The 12,012-nt window shown below is 38.7% G+C and overlaps 1 protein-coding gene across 1 annotated transcript in view; it reads right to left on the bottom strand.

Annotated features, from left to right (window-relative positions):
• Nucleotides 1-212: 212 nt before the first annotated feature.
• Nucleotides 213-12,012, bottom strand: part of LOC104995181 (transmembrane protease serine 11B-like protein) — a 21,987-nt gene continuing 10,187 nt past the window's right edge. The window contains exons 3-10 of the mRNA XM_010848909.1: nucleotides 9,083-9,201; nucleotides 8,917-8,984; nucleotides 5,690-5,850; nucleotides 4,972-5,010; nucleotides 3,994-4,168; nucleotides 2,769-3,028; nucleotides 1,882-2,024; nucleotides 213-1,089 (exon numbers count right to left, since the gene is read on the bottom strand). Of these exons, the coding sequence (XP_010847211.1) occupies nucleotides 928-1,089; nucleotides 1,882-2,024; nucleotides 2,769-3,028; nucleotides 3,994-4,168; nucleotides 4,972-5,010; nucleotides 5,690-5,850; nucleotides 8,917-8,984; nucleotides 9,083-9,201 (1,127 nt within the window). The 3' untranslated portion in view covers nucleotides 213-927. The remainder of the gene's footprint in view (nucleotides 1,090-1,881; nucleotides 2,025-2,768; nucleotides 3,029-3,993; nucleotides 4,169-4,971; nucleotides 5,011-5,689; nucleotides 5,851-8,916; nucleotides 8,985-9,082; nucleotides 9,202-12,012) is intronic.

Raw genomic sequence — 12,012 nt, forward strand, 5'->3', positions numbered from 1 at the left:
AGAATTTTTTAGTTGGAGTTTCAATATTAAGCTCTCAGAAATTAATAGAATGAACAAGGTAGCTTTTTTACCACCCTGGAGCCCTCTCCCAAGTTATGAATCAAGTGGCAAGAATAACAGGGAAAAAAAAAAGAGAGAGACGGTCAACAGTAAGACTCTAGAAAACAAACCAAAAAAGAAGAAAAAAAAATTGTCATATTGAACAAAGAGAGTTTGTTTTTTAATTTGTTTTAATTAAAATATACTTTCATGGTTCATAGCTACTCTTTTTATACATGTTACAAATGAAGAATCTCCACAGAAGCCTGTATGAACAAAGCAAAATTAGTGTACCTGGTTTCTGTGAGTCAAAAAGGTGGTTTTTTGCCTAATGTTGCTTATGGTGAAATTCTTAAACAATGATTTCAAGAGTTGATCAAGATCCCATGACAAATAGGAGACTCTCTAAGCCATGCCTAAATTCAGACCAGATTTAATTCATAGCTACATCCCTTCCACAAAAGATAGAAAGGAAGGCATATCCAGTGTGTTCCAACCAACTCTCAGAAGGTATTGGTTCTAGTCTCCTAGAGTGCTGCTTGCTAACCTGCAGTGGACAAGGACATATTTTCTCAATTCCAGAAAGTCTGAATGACTAAAACCAAGAGTGTTACGGTGTAGAGAGATAACCATGTTGTGGGCGCGAGAAATAGAAAACAAATAGACATGGTACATTTTGATAGGAACATTTTCTTTAGTTAGGCTTTTCTCAACTAAACATGAGATTTTTTGTCTAGTCGAGTCTTCTCAAAGATCATAAATATTCCCTCAAAACCACAGTTTTTTCAACATAATTATTATACACACCAATTTAAAATACATGTTAAATAAGGCTTAGGAGTAAGAGGCCAAAATGACCTAAAACAGGGTCTATAAGATGCTTTCCTCTTAGATACCAGTCTTTGAGGCAATCCAGTTGCGGTAGGCAGTCACTCGTGTATAGACTCCTGGTTTATTGACTGTACCACATTCTGTTCCCCAGCTCACTATTCCAACAAGGTACCAAATATTTCGAGAGTTGGGATGAACTAGTGGTCCTCCAGAGTCACCCTAAATAAAAAATATTTGTCATTATGAGAATTTACCTCGATACTTTACTTACATAAAGTAGTAAGCCCAGATGAATTTGTGGTTCACGCTTCATAGAGACTGTCGGAAGGTGTATGATGTAAGTCTAACCTCAACTGTGATGGACTAGCCTATATATTCACTGGGGCTCTTTGGGGTAAACTTGAGTCTTGAAGCATGAACTGATAAGCATTCCATCAGAACACTTTGGGAGACATATATTATGGATATACTTGGAGTAGCAGGCTTCATATCTGAAAAATGTAACAAAACTGTAGCCCATGAGGCTACAAAGTAAAAGAAATAGTCTAGAAGTAATTTAAACATTTCTGAGACTGAGAATTTAGTGAAATATTGCTTAGAGTATGGACTGTGATGCTAGGCTATTTTGATTTATATACCTGATCTCCCACATGCTAGCTTTGTGCCCTTTTGCAAATTACCTTCCTCTGCCTCAATTTCCTCATCTATAAAATGACAGTAATGATAGCATCTACATCACAAAGTTGTGATGAGGATTAAATGGATTCATATTTGTAAAGGACTTCAGTCAGTGCTTAACTCAGAGTAAGTCCAACATGTATTTATTAAACAGTTATAAACACATGTGGCATATAGGGGAGAATTACTTTAGTCCCAGAGCCGAGAGGGAGTTTGACTGGACTGTAAAGAGTAAATTAACTGAAGCACAGAATTACTTTCATAGTGATAATTTACATAAAATAGTAGTTGCTTATATACTATATGGTCAGTGTGAATAATATCCAGACTTACCTGGCATGCATCAATATTTCCTTCTAAGTAGCCAGCACATAGCATTGTGTCTTGTATCATCCCATTATATGCTTCCCAAGCATTACAAGTGTTTGTATCAATAATCTTCACAGGTGCTTTCTGAAGTAATACTGGATATTCACCTAATGGACACGAACACTATCAGCAAAAGAGCTGCTCTGTAGCAGAGCAGGATGGAAAACTAGCTTTGTCCTCTCTGTATAAGACTTATATTTGACTCTGCTTATTCTAAGACTGAAAAAGCCCCTTTCCATCACTCAAACCAAAGAAAAAGAAATTTGTAAAGAATTGGGCTTCCACGGTGGCTCAGATGGTAAAGTGTCTGCCAGTGAGGCAGGAGACCCGGGTTCAATCCCCAGGTTGGGGAGATCCCCTGGAGAAGGGAATGGCAACCCACTCTAGTACTCTTGCCTGGAAAATCCCATGGACGGAGGAGCCTGATAGGCTACAGTCCAAGGGGTTTTGAAGAGTCAGGCACAACTGAGCGACTTCACTTTCACATTCTAAGAATGAAAAAGCTCCTTTCCCTCACTCTAACCAAAGAATATATTTTTAAAGAATAATTTGAAACATCTTTCTAATGCTGTCTTCCTTTGACCTTATTTCCCTTCTTACATCTTTGCAGCAGCACCTTTTTAGTTAGGTTCTCCAGGTCAAGGGGTTTCCTCTACCAAATTGGTCTCCTTGGAATGTTCCAAATCAAGGATTTGCAAAGTCATAACTTCATATGCACCTTCCTCGAACAATTTCCTCGAAGTACTGGGCCTCCAGGGCTAAATGATCCTTTCGTTCTATCCCTGGATCATTTTTTTTTCTTGTTTCTTTTGTACCTTGAATATTAAGTTCCTACTCAAAACTTAACTTACCATCATATGAAAGTGCTCCCCATCCTGTGACAACAACTCCTTCACCTGGTGGAAAAATCTGTGTGGCTTCAGGAAGACAAACTGAATGGACATCGTTCTTAAATAAAACTTTTTCAGTAAGCAATATAACTGCAATGTCATCATGAAGTTCACCCCTGATGTAGTTTTCATGAATAAAAATTTGCTGAACATAGTGTTGCATATAGGGGAGATTTACTCTGGTACCAAAGGTGACAGTATAGTTCCTTGGATCTTGTGAACTGAAAGAAATAAAAATCATGTAGTTTGCTTTTATTTCAGAGAAATAGAGGTACAGGCTGCATCAGTTATAGTCTTTTCATGACATTAATGACAATTTCTTGCTTTGCAATCCATTAGCAGTGGTACAATCTGATTTTTTAAAATTCACTTGAAAAATCTTCTTTGAGTCCTTATACCTATACTATGTAAGATGATTAAGATGTAGAAATTAAATAGTTCATGCCTTCAAGAAATTTAAATCTAATGAAAGATGGGCATGAACACAAAAAGTTTTAATTCCCTAAATGGTTGTGTGACCACAAGATAGGAGGACTTAAATCTGCATGCTCTTGGGACTGGAAGATTTCTTAGGAAAAGTAGCATTTTGATGAGACTATAGAGCTGAGTCATACTTGCCTAAAAGACAAGGAGAGAAGGAGATAGGCAGGTGCAGAGTGAGAAGGAGATAGGCAGGTGCAGAGTGGGAAGGAGGTATGAAACAGGATTTTGTGTGATAACAATTGCAAGTCATTTGGGATATCTTGAGTATGAAGTGATGAGAGATAAGAAACATGTGAGAAATAAAATGTCAAGAATGAATGACTTTTTCCAATCTTACTAATAAGGTAGGAAAGCCTTAGATTGGCTTATCATATGATTTGTGTTTCAAACAAGAACACTTGAGAACGAGAAGGAATCCTATTGATGATTACACTGGGATAACAGGTGTAAACTGGAACTTTAGCCTCCCTGAAAGAAAGTGTTAGTCGCTCAGTTGTGTCCGATTCTTTGCAACCCCATGGACTGTAGCCCACCAGTTTCCTCTGTCCATGGAATTCTCCAGGCAAAAGTACTGGAGTGGGTAGCTGTTCCCTTCTCCAGGGGATCTTCCTGACCCAGGGATCGAACCCAGGTCTCCTGCATTGCAGGCAGTCTAACTGAGCCACCAGGGAAGCCCTAGCCCCAGGCAATATGATGAACTTACTTTTTAAAGCAGTGAGCTGCAGTCAACAGGTATCTGTCACTGATCAAAGATGCTCCACAGTAGTGCTGGCCATTCTTTTTGAGACTTGCTTGCCAGGGCCACTCTCCTTCCTGAGCAGTGGATCCACCCCTGATTCTATCATATGTAGCTGACATCCTTGGTCGTCTCCCACAGCCTGTCAGAAAGAGTCAGTGTTATACTGTTGAGAATAGAAAGATCCTGTTTGATTACAAAACTGAGATTCAGCTCAGTTATTCTTGTGTTGTTCTATCTGACAGTGTCTCTCACTGAAAGGAACAGAATGTAATCTACACAGGAATTACTAGCAACCCCTGGATCACCTTCCTACCCATCATACTATCTCCAAGACTCTTCAACACTTGGAGGATATGGAAACTGTGCAAGGTGGATAAAGACACCATTAAGTACATGGACTCTGCAACCAGACTCCCTGGTCTGAATTCTGGCCCCATCATTTACAAGCTGTATGAATTTGAGGAAATTGCTTCACTTCTGTATGCTTCAGTTCCCCATCTTTAAAGTGGAATAATAATTTTTGTAGTTCAGTTGCTAAATTGTATCTGACTATTTGTGACCCCATGGACTACAGTTGGCCAGGCTCCCCTGTCCTCCACTGTCTCCCAGAGTTTGCTTAGATTCATGTCCATTGAGTCAGTGATGCTATCTAACCATCTTATCCTTGACCATTCCCTTCTTCTTTTGCCTTTAATTTTTCCTGATATCAGGATCTTTTCCTATGAGTTTACTCTTCACATCAGATGACAAAATACTAGAGCTTCAACTTTTCAGCATTAGTCCTTCCAAAAGAAATAATAATAATACTTATCTAGGATTGTTGTAAGGATTGAATGAGTTACATGTAAAGCAACTAGAACTGTGTCTGATTGAGAATAACAAATCTTGATCGATATGTTTTACATCATCACATACATTTAATTAAAAAGTATCTGAACTTACGGTTGTTGATTATCTTTTCAGCTTTGGCCTTACTGATTTCTGAAATAGAAGAAAAGGCTCATTGTAAATTTAATTACTAGCATTAATCACTGACCCTGGGGCTGGTGATGGTAGGTCCAGAGAGAAATAATTTTGAATCTCAGGATAAAGTGTCAACAGAAGGGAGAAAATATTGGCTTATTTGAATTGTTCTTTTACTATATATGAATGCGCAATATGGAAATACTATCTTCATAGTTCCACATGAGAGACTTCATTTAATTGGAATTGTATTCTATATCATCCAAAGTGGAAAATTGCTAGTATACTTCCTTTGAAGAACAGGAAGACCTCCAGGTGAACCTGATTCCTGTCAGTAAACAAAAATAACTTTTAAAAATTGACTTGTCTTATAATGGCTGATCGAATCCTATTTCTGAAAGTTATAGGAGATCATGAAAAGAATACAAGAATACATCACTACTGTAAGGATTGTTCAAAGTTTTACTATTTACTTTAGAATAAAGAGCAGCTTTTTCCTCAGAGAACTAATTTTAAGGTGTGGCATTATTATGATCTAAGTGTGTTTTAATAGTGAAGAATATAAATTGTTGCTCTGATATAAAACTGTGACTTATTCATTAAAAAAATGGGAATCAGCTTTGTGCTTGGTGCTTGTGATACATGTCCAGGATAAAAAGGTGAGAGTAACACTATTCCATCTAGTACATATGCTTACCCTCAAGTGTAAGCGAATCAGGATCTGTGGTCAAGGATCCTGAGTGGTTCCTCAGCATTTGACGTAAGATGCTTTCAATCCCTCTTCTTGTGTTTTCCTTCATTGATTTGGGCGTCTTGAATACCAGCCATATATGTGCTGTCACACTGTTGTCAGCAGGACTAAAAACACAGTAAAAGTTTCATATGTTGCTAAAAATGAACATTTTGTCTTTATTCCTTGACCTCTTATATCTTCACTTCGGTTCTTTTGTAGGTGTTTGTAGTACCTTCTCTTTAAGTTAATCACAGGATCATCCAGCTGCCTACCTTTGCTCGTATGCATACAGCTATTCAGTTTAGAAGACAAGTGGTTCTACACATCTAAAAATGTAGGAAAGGCTTGAGGCACAGAGTAAAAGTATCATATAAGAACCGGGATCATTTATTCCTACATTCATCAGTCATTTATTGAGCTGCTATGAAAAGTGACTAGGTGTTATGGGGTGATACAAGGGTGACTATAACAGAGTTCCTACTCTCAAGAAGTTTCCAGATTTCTAAGAGAGATGACATCTATACAAATGACTATAATAAATTAGTGAGGCAAAGCAATAAGATGTTTATCTTATCTGCAAATAAGACAAGTCATGGTTTACTTAAAGTATCAGAGAAATTTTTATCGAAGAGGTAACATACACACTAGACCTTAAAATATTTTTATCACTATTTCATCATCAAGCAAAAATTGCTATCAGGCAGAGCAAAGGAGGAATAGTACTGCAGAATAACTGAATAGCAATAATATTAATTAGCTTTTACTGGGTATCTGCGGTGTTCCAGGTACTACATTATGACATTTATTATCACACTTAGTCTCTACAACAACCCTGCACCTTAGGTGTCATTACCTTCCTTTTGCAGACAAGGAAAACTTGAGACTTTGAAAGTCTACCCAATGTGCTCAGAGGCTTCCCTGGTGGTGCAGTGGCAAAGAATCTTCCTGCTAATGCTGGTTTCCTGGGTTCAATCTCTGGGTTGGGAATATCCCCTGGAGAAGGGAATGGCCCATTCCAGTATTCTTGCCTGGAGAATTCCATGAAGAGGGGAGCCTGATGGGCTACAGTCCATGGGGTCTCAAAGAGTCAGACATGAATAAGCATGCAAACATTCAATGTGCTAAAGATCACACAGTAATTAAACTAAGATCCAGATACAGTACAATTGACTGTCTAACCCAGGCTCATTACACTATGCACTCTGTCTCCGTGCCCAGTTGGCCAGTGACAACAGTGTCTAGGAGACTGAGTTCAGATGGAAGAGGATTTGAATACTAGCCAAGGGGTAGTGGTAAAGAGAAGTTGTTGAATAAAACTGTGCTTGTGGAAGATTAACCTGACTGTCATGTTCAGGACAGATTTGGTTGGTATTGGAATGTGGGTGGGGGCAGTGCAAGAGGCGGGCTAATGGACTTGTAAGAATTGTTGAGCATCTCCGAGGTTAGTGTCTGAAGTGGTATTATTATGCTTTAGATCTTTCTAATGAATGATTATCTTTTGTTACGTAAATAAATAGTCATTCCTAGGTAGCACTCAGCTAATACAAGTTTGATTATAGTACCAGTTGAAAGTCAAAAGTATTAGATGCTCAGTCGTGTCTCTTTGTGACCCCATTGACTGTAGCGCACCAGGCTCCTCTGTCCATGGAATTTCCCAGGCAAGAATACTGGAGTGGGTTGCTATTCCCTTTTCCAGGGGCTCTTTCAGACCCAGGGATTGAACCCAGGTCTCCCACATTGCAGGCAAATTCTTTACTGTTTGAGCCATCAGCAAGCTGTGCCAAAATGAAAACCTCAGACTTATAGCCTCCCCATCACTTTCCATGGGCTCACACTTCCAATAGATACCTGAAGTTATGTGTGTGGGAAAACCAAGCAGAAGCCTTGGGGTGGTTGCAGTCCTGTTTGAAAGATATCCTTTAGTGTTAGCCTCCCACTGTTTCCAATACTAAAATCAACTCCCAAAATTAATTCTAATTGAGCTTTTGAACCATTTTGCAATTCTAGGAGTCCCCTTGAGTTTCAGGAGCAGCAGAAGAAGGGCAGACATAGTCTGATGGCCTTGACTAAGGTAAAAGCAATAATAGCCTTCATTGGAAAAGTGTTTACTTGCAAATATTTCCATACACATTATCTTCTTTGATCTTAAGTATAGTTTTATGAGGAATGCAGTGCATGTGTTATTATCACTATTTACAGACAGGAAAGCAGAGTCAGAGTGATGTAGCGATTCACTCAAGACTCTAGGGTTACTAAGTAGCAAAGCTGGATCAGGTTGTTTAACTCGTATTCTAGAGCTCCATTGGACTTCCCTGGTAGCTCAGCTGGTAAAGAATCTGCCGGCAATATAGGAATCCCAGTTCAATTCCTGGATCGGGAAGATCCCCTGGAAAAGGTATAGGTTACCCACTCCAGTATTCTTGGGCTTCCCGTGGCTCAGACAGTAAAGAATCCACATGCAATGCGGGAGACCTGGGTTTGATCCCTGGGTTGGGAAGATTCCCTGGAGGAGGCCATGGCAACCCACTCCAGTGTTCTTGCCTGGAGAATCCCCATGGACAGAGGAACCTGGTAGGCTACAGTCCATGGGGTTGCAAAGAATCAGACACAACAGTGACGAAGTATAGCACACAGAGCTCCATTAAGTAGTCCATATTTCTGCAAACTCGTGCAGAAAACACAGCACAGCTATTTTGCTTCTTGTTCTGGCCACTAAAAGGATTTCCTTGGAATCAAAGTCTGGTGTAGAAATGCTTTTTTCTACTGTAAAAGAACTCTAGGGCAGTTCTCCAAGGTGTTTAGCTAACTTGCAAGAATAGAAAAACATGAAAAAACATATGTATTTATGTTACAGCTAAATAAAAATGTTATGCCATCAAACATTGGTCTAAGAGACCAGTTAGTATTTGCTGAACATAAAAACTTTAAATACTAGAGAAATGATTCATATGTGATTTAAGAAATAATGTATTCTCAGTGTCGCTAAAAATGAACTTAACTAAATAGCTCAAACTGTGCTTTAGTTGTACACTAAACAATTAGCCTGATATTTGGCTTAGGATGATGTCACTCATTAGTAACTTACTGGCTAATGATTGTAATATGTCAACAGACTCTTTTTATAGTGGTATTTGAAATATAATGATATATGTGATAGGTGATAGCTTTTCTTACAGTTATTAGTTACTTACACCAGTGTGATGACTTGAGAATTGATGTATTGTCTGTAAATGCTAGAACTCTGAAATGCATCAGACATCTGTTAAAGAGAACATAGAGTCAAACATTAAATTCCAGTAATAAGTTTATGTTTCAGAGAATTAACAATGAACTAAATATAAGAAAATATTACTTTACCTTCGTCTCAAGAATTTTGCTAAGATAGTTATTTTCTGGTGATGTCTCCTTTTCATAATTTCTATTATATGGGATATTCAGCACTTTAAAGCTACCTTGGTAATAGTAGGTGTTGTTTTCTGTGAGATAAGGAAATGATCCAAAGATTATTTAAGTGAAATGGATTTCAAATCCAAATATAAATTACATGGTAATACCAGCTATTAATAGTAAATAATATGTTCATATTAGATATTTACAAGCCTTGTGAACCTTTCTGGGGCAGCTGATTAGATAAACTGGGCTTTGTGGAAAGTATTTATAAGACCAATAATGGAGCAGATCCATTTCAGACAAAGGTCAGAAAGAAGAGTTACATCTTGATTGAGACAGATGAAAGTGAAAGTCACTCAGCCGAGTCTGACCCTTTGCTACCCCATGGACTGTATGTATAGTCCATGGAATTCTCCAGAATTCTCCAGAGTGGGTAGCCCGTAACCTTCTCCAGGGGAATTTTCCCAACCCAGGGATCAAACCCAGATCTCCCACATTGCAGGCAGATTCTTTACCAGCTGAGCCACAAGGGAAGCCCAAGAATACTGGAGTGGGTAGCCTATCCCTTCTCCAGCGGATCTTCCTGACCCAGGAATTGAACCGGAATCTCCTACATTGCAGGTGGATTCGTTACCATCTGAGCTATGAGGGAAGCTAGGACATGCTATAAATGATATCTGTCTAGAATAATCAATTTTTGGAGTATAAATAAAAATTTTTGGGACTTCCCTGGTAGTCCAGAGGCTAAGACTCTGTGTTCCCAATTCAGAGGCTCTGGGTTTGATCTCTGATAAGGGAACTAGATTCCACATGCTGCAACTAAAGATGTTGCATGCTGCAACAAAGATCAAAGATCCCCATGTGCTACAACTAAGACCTGCTACAGCCAAATAAATAAAATAAAAAGTAAATATTTTAAAAATTATTAGCATTAGCACCCCACTCCAGTACTCTTGCCTGGAAAATCCCATGGACGGAGGAGCCTGGTAGGCTGCAGTCCATGGGGTCTCGAAGAGTCGGACACGACTGAGTGACTTCACTTTCACTTTTCGCTTTCATGCATTGGAGAAGGAAATGGCCACCCACTCCAGTGTTCTTGTCTGGAGAATCCCAGGGATGGGGGAGCCTCGTGGGATGCTGTCTATGGGGTCGCAGAGTCAGACACGACTGAAGTGATTTAGTAGTAGTAGTAGTATGTGAAGATACTTTATAAAAACCATGTGAAGAATACCCATTTTTCAAGAGAAATGTGGTCTCAGAGATATTCAGTAATTTACCTAGCATCATTTAGCTACTAAAAAGAGCCAAGTATCAATACCTGACCTCTTGACCTGTCTGACCCTGAAGCCCACATCTAATCCATTACATTTCCTTCCTAAATTTTTATAGATATTATGCTGTTTGATATATAATGCATCTTACTCCTAATATGTGATAGATAGAAGCATCTAGGAATATGCTAGATAATGGATAGTAGTGCTTAGCATATAGTAAACACTAAAAAAAGTTAGCATTATTTTGCAGTATGATCATTGCCTTTGAAGATTATCTTGTGGGAGAGACAGGCTCAAAATGGAAAAAAGTATACATGAGATACGAATAAGGACATAATTAAATGATAAATTTAACTGTTAAACTACAAGTTCTGTATGAATATAGAAAGGCAGACACCGTAATTAAAATAAAATATGAAACAGGAAAACAATAGAATGGGAAAGACTAGAGATCTCTTCAAGAAAATTAGAGATACCAAGGGAATATTTCATGCAAAGATGGGCTCAATAAAGGAGAGAAATGGTAGGGACCTAACAGAAGCAGAAGGTATTAAGAAGAGGTGGAAAGAACACACAGAATAACAAGACAAAAAAGATCTTCATGACCCAGATAATCATGATGGTGTGATCACTCACCTACAGCCAGACACCTTGGAATGTGAAGTCAAGTGGGCCATAGGAAGCATCACTACGAACAAAGCTAGTGGAGGTGACGGAATTCCCATTGAGCTATTCCAAATCCTGAAAGATGATGCTGTGAAAATGCTGCCCTCGATATACCAGCAAATTTGGAAAACTCAGCAGTGGGCACAGGACTGGAAAAAGTCACTTTTCATTTCAATCCCAAAGAAAGGCAATGCCAAAGAATGTTCAAACTACTACACAATTGCACTCATCTCACATACTAGTAAAGTAATGCTCAAAATTCTCCAAGCCAGGCTTCAACAGTATGTGAATCGTGAACTTTCAGATGTTCAAGCTGGATTTATAAAAGGCACAGGATCTGCCAACTTCAAATTGCCAACATCTGCAGGATCATCAAAAAAGCAAGAGAGTTCCAGAAAAACATCTATTTCTGCTTTATTAACTATGCCAAAGCCTTTGACTGTGTGGATCACAATAAACTGTGGAAAATTCTGAAAGAGATGGGACTACCAGACGACTTGACCTGCCTTTTGAAAAATCTGTATTCAGGTCAGGAAGCAACAGTTAGAACTGGACATGGAGCAACAGACTGGTTCCAATAGGAAAAGGAGTACATCAAGGCTATATATTGTCACCCTGCTTATTTAAATTATATGTAGAGTACAGCATGATAAATACTGGGCTAGATGAAGTACAAGCTGGAATCAAGATTGCTGAAGAAATATCAGTAACCTCAGATATGCAGATGACACCACCCTTATGGCAGAAAGTGAAGAAGAACTAAAGAGCCTCTTGGTGAAAGTGAAAGAGGACAGTGAGAAAGTTGGCTTAAAGCTCAACATTCAGAAAACCAAGATCATGGCATCTGGTCCCATCACTTTGTTGCAAATAGATGGGGAAACAATGGAAACAGTGTCAGACTTTATTTTGGGGGGCTCCAAAATCACTGCAGATGGTGACTGCAGCCATGAAATTAAA

Source organism: Bison bison, unplaced genomic scaffold (genome assembly GCF_000754665.1).
Source record: "Bison bison bison isolate TAMUID 2011002044 unplaced genomic scaffold, Bison_UMD1.0 scf7180017864279, whole genome shotgun sequence".
Classification (NCBI taxonomy): domain Eukaryota; kingdom Metazoa; phylum Chordata; class Mammalia; order Artiodactyla; family Bovidae; genus Bison; species Bison bison.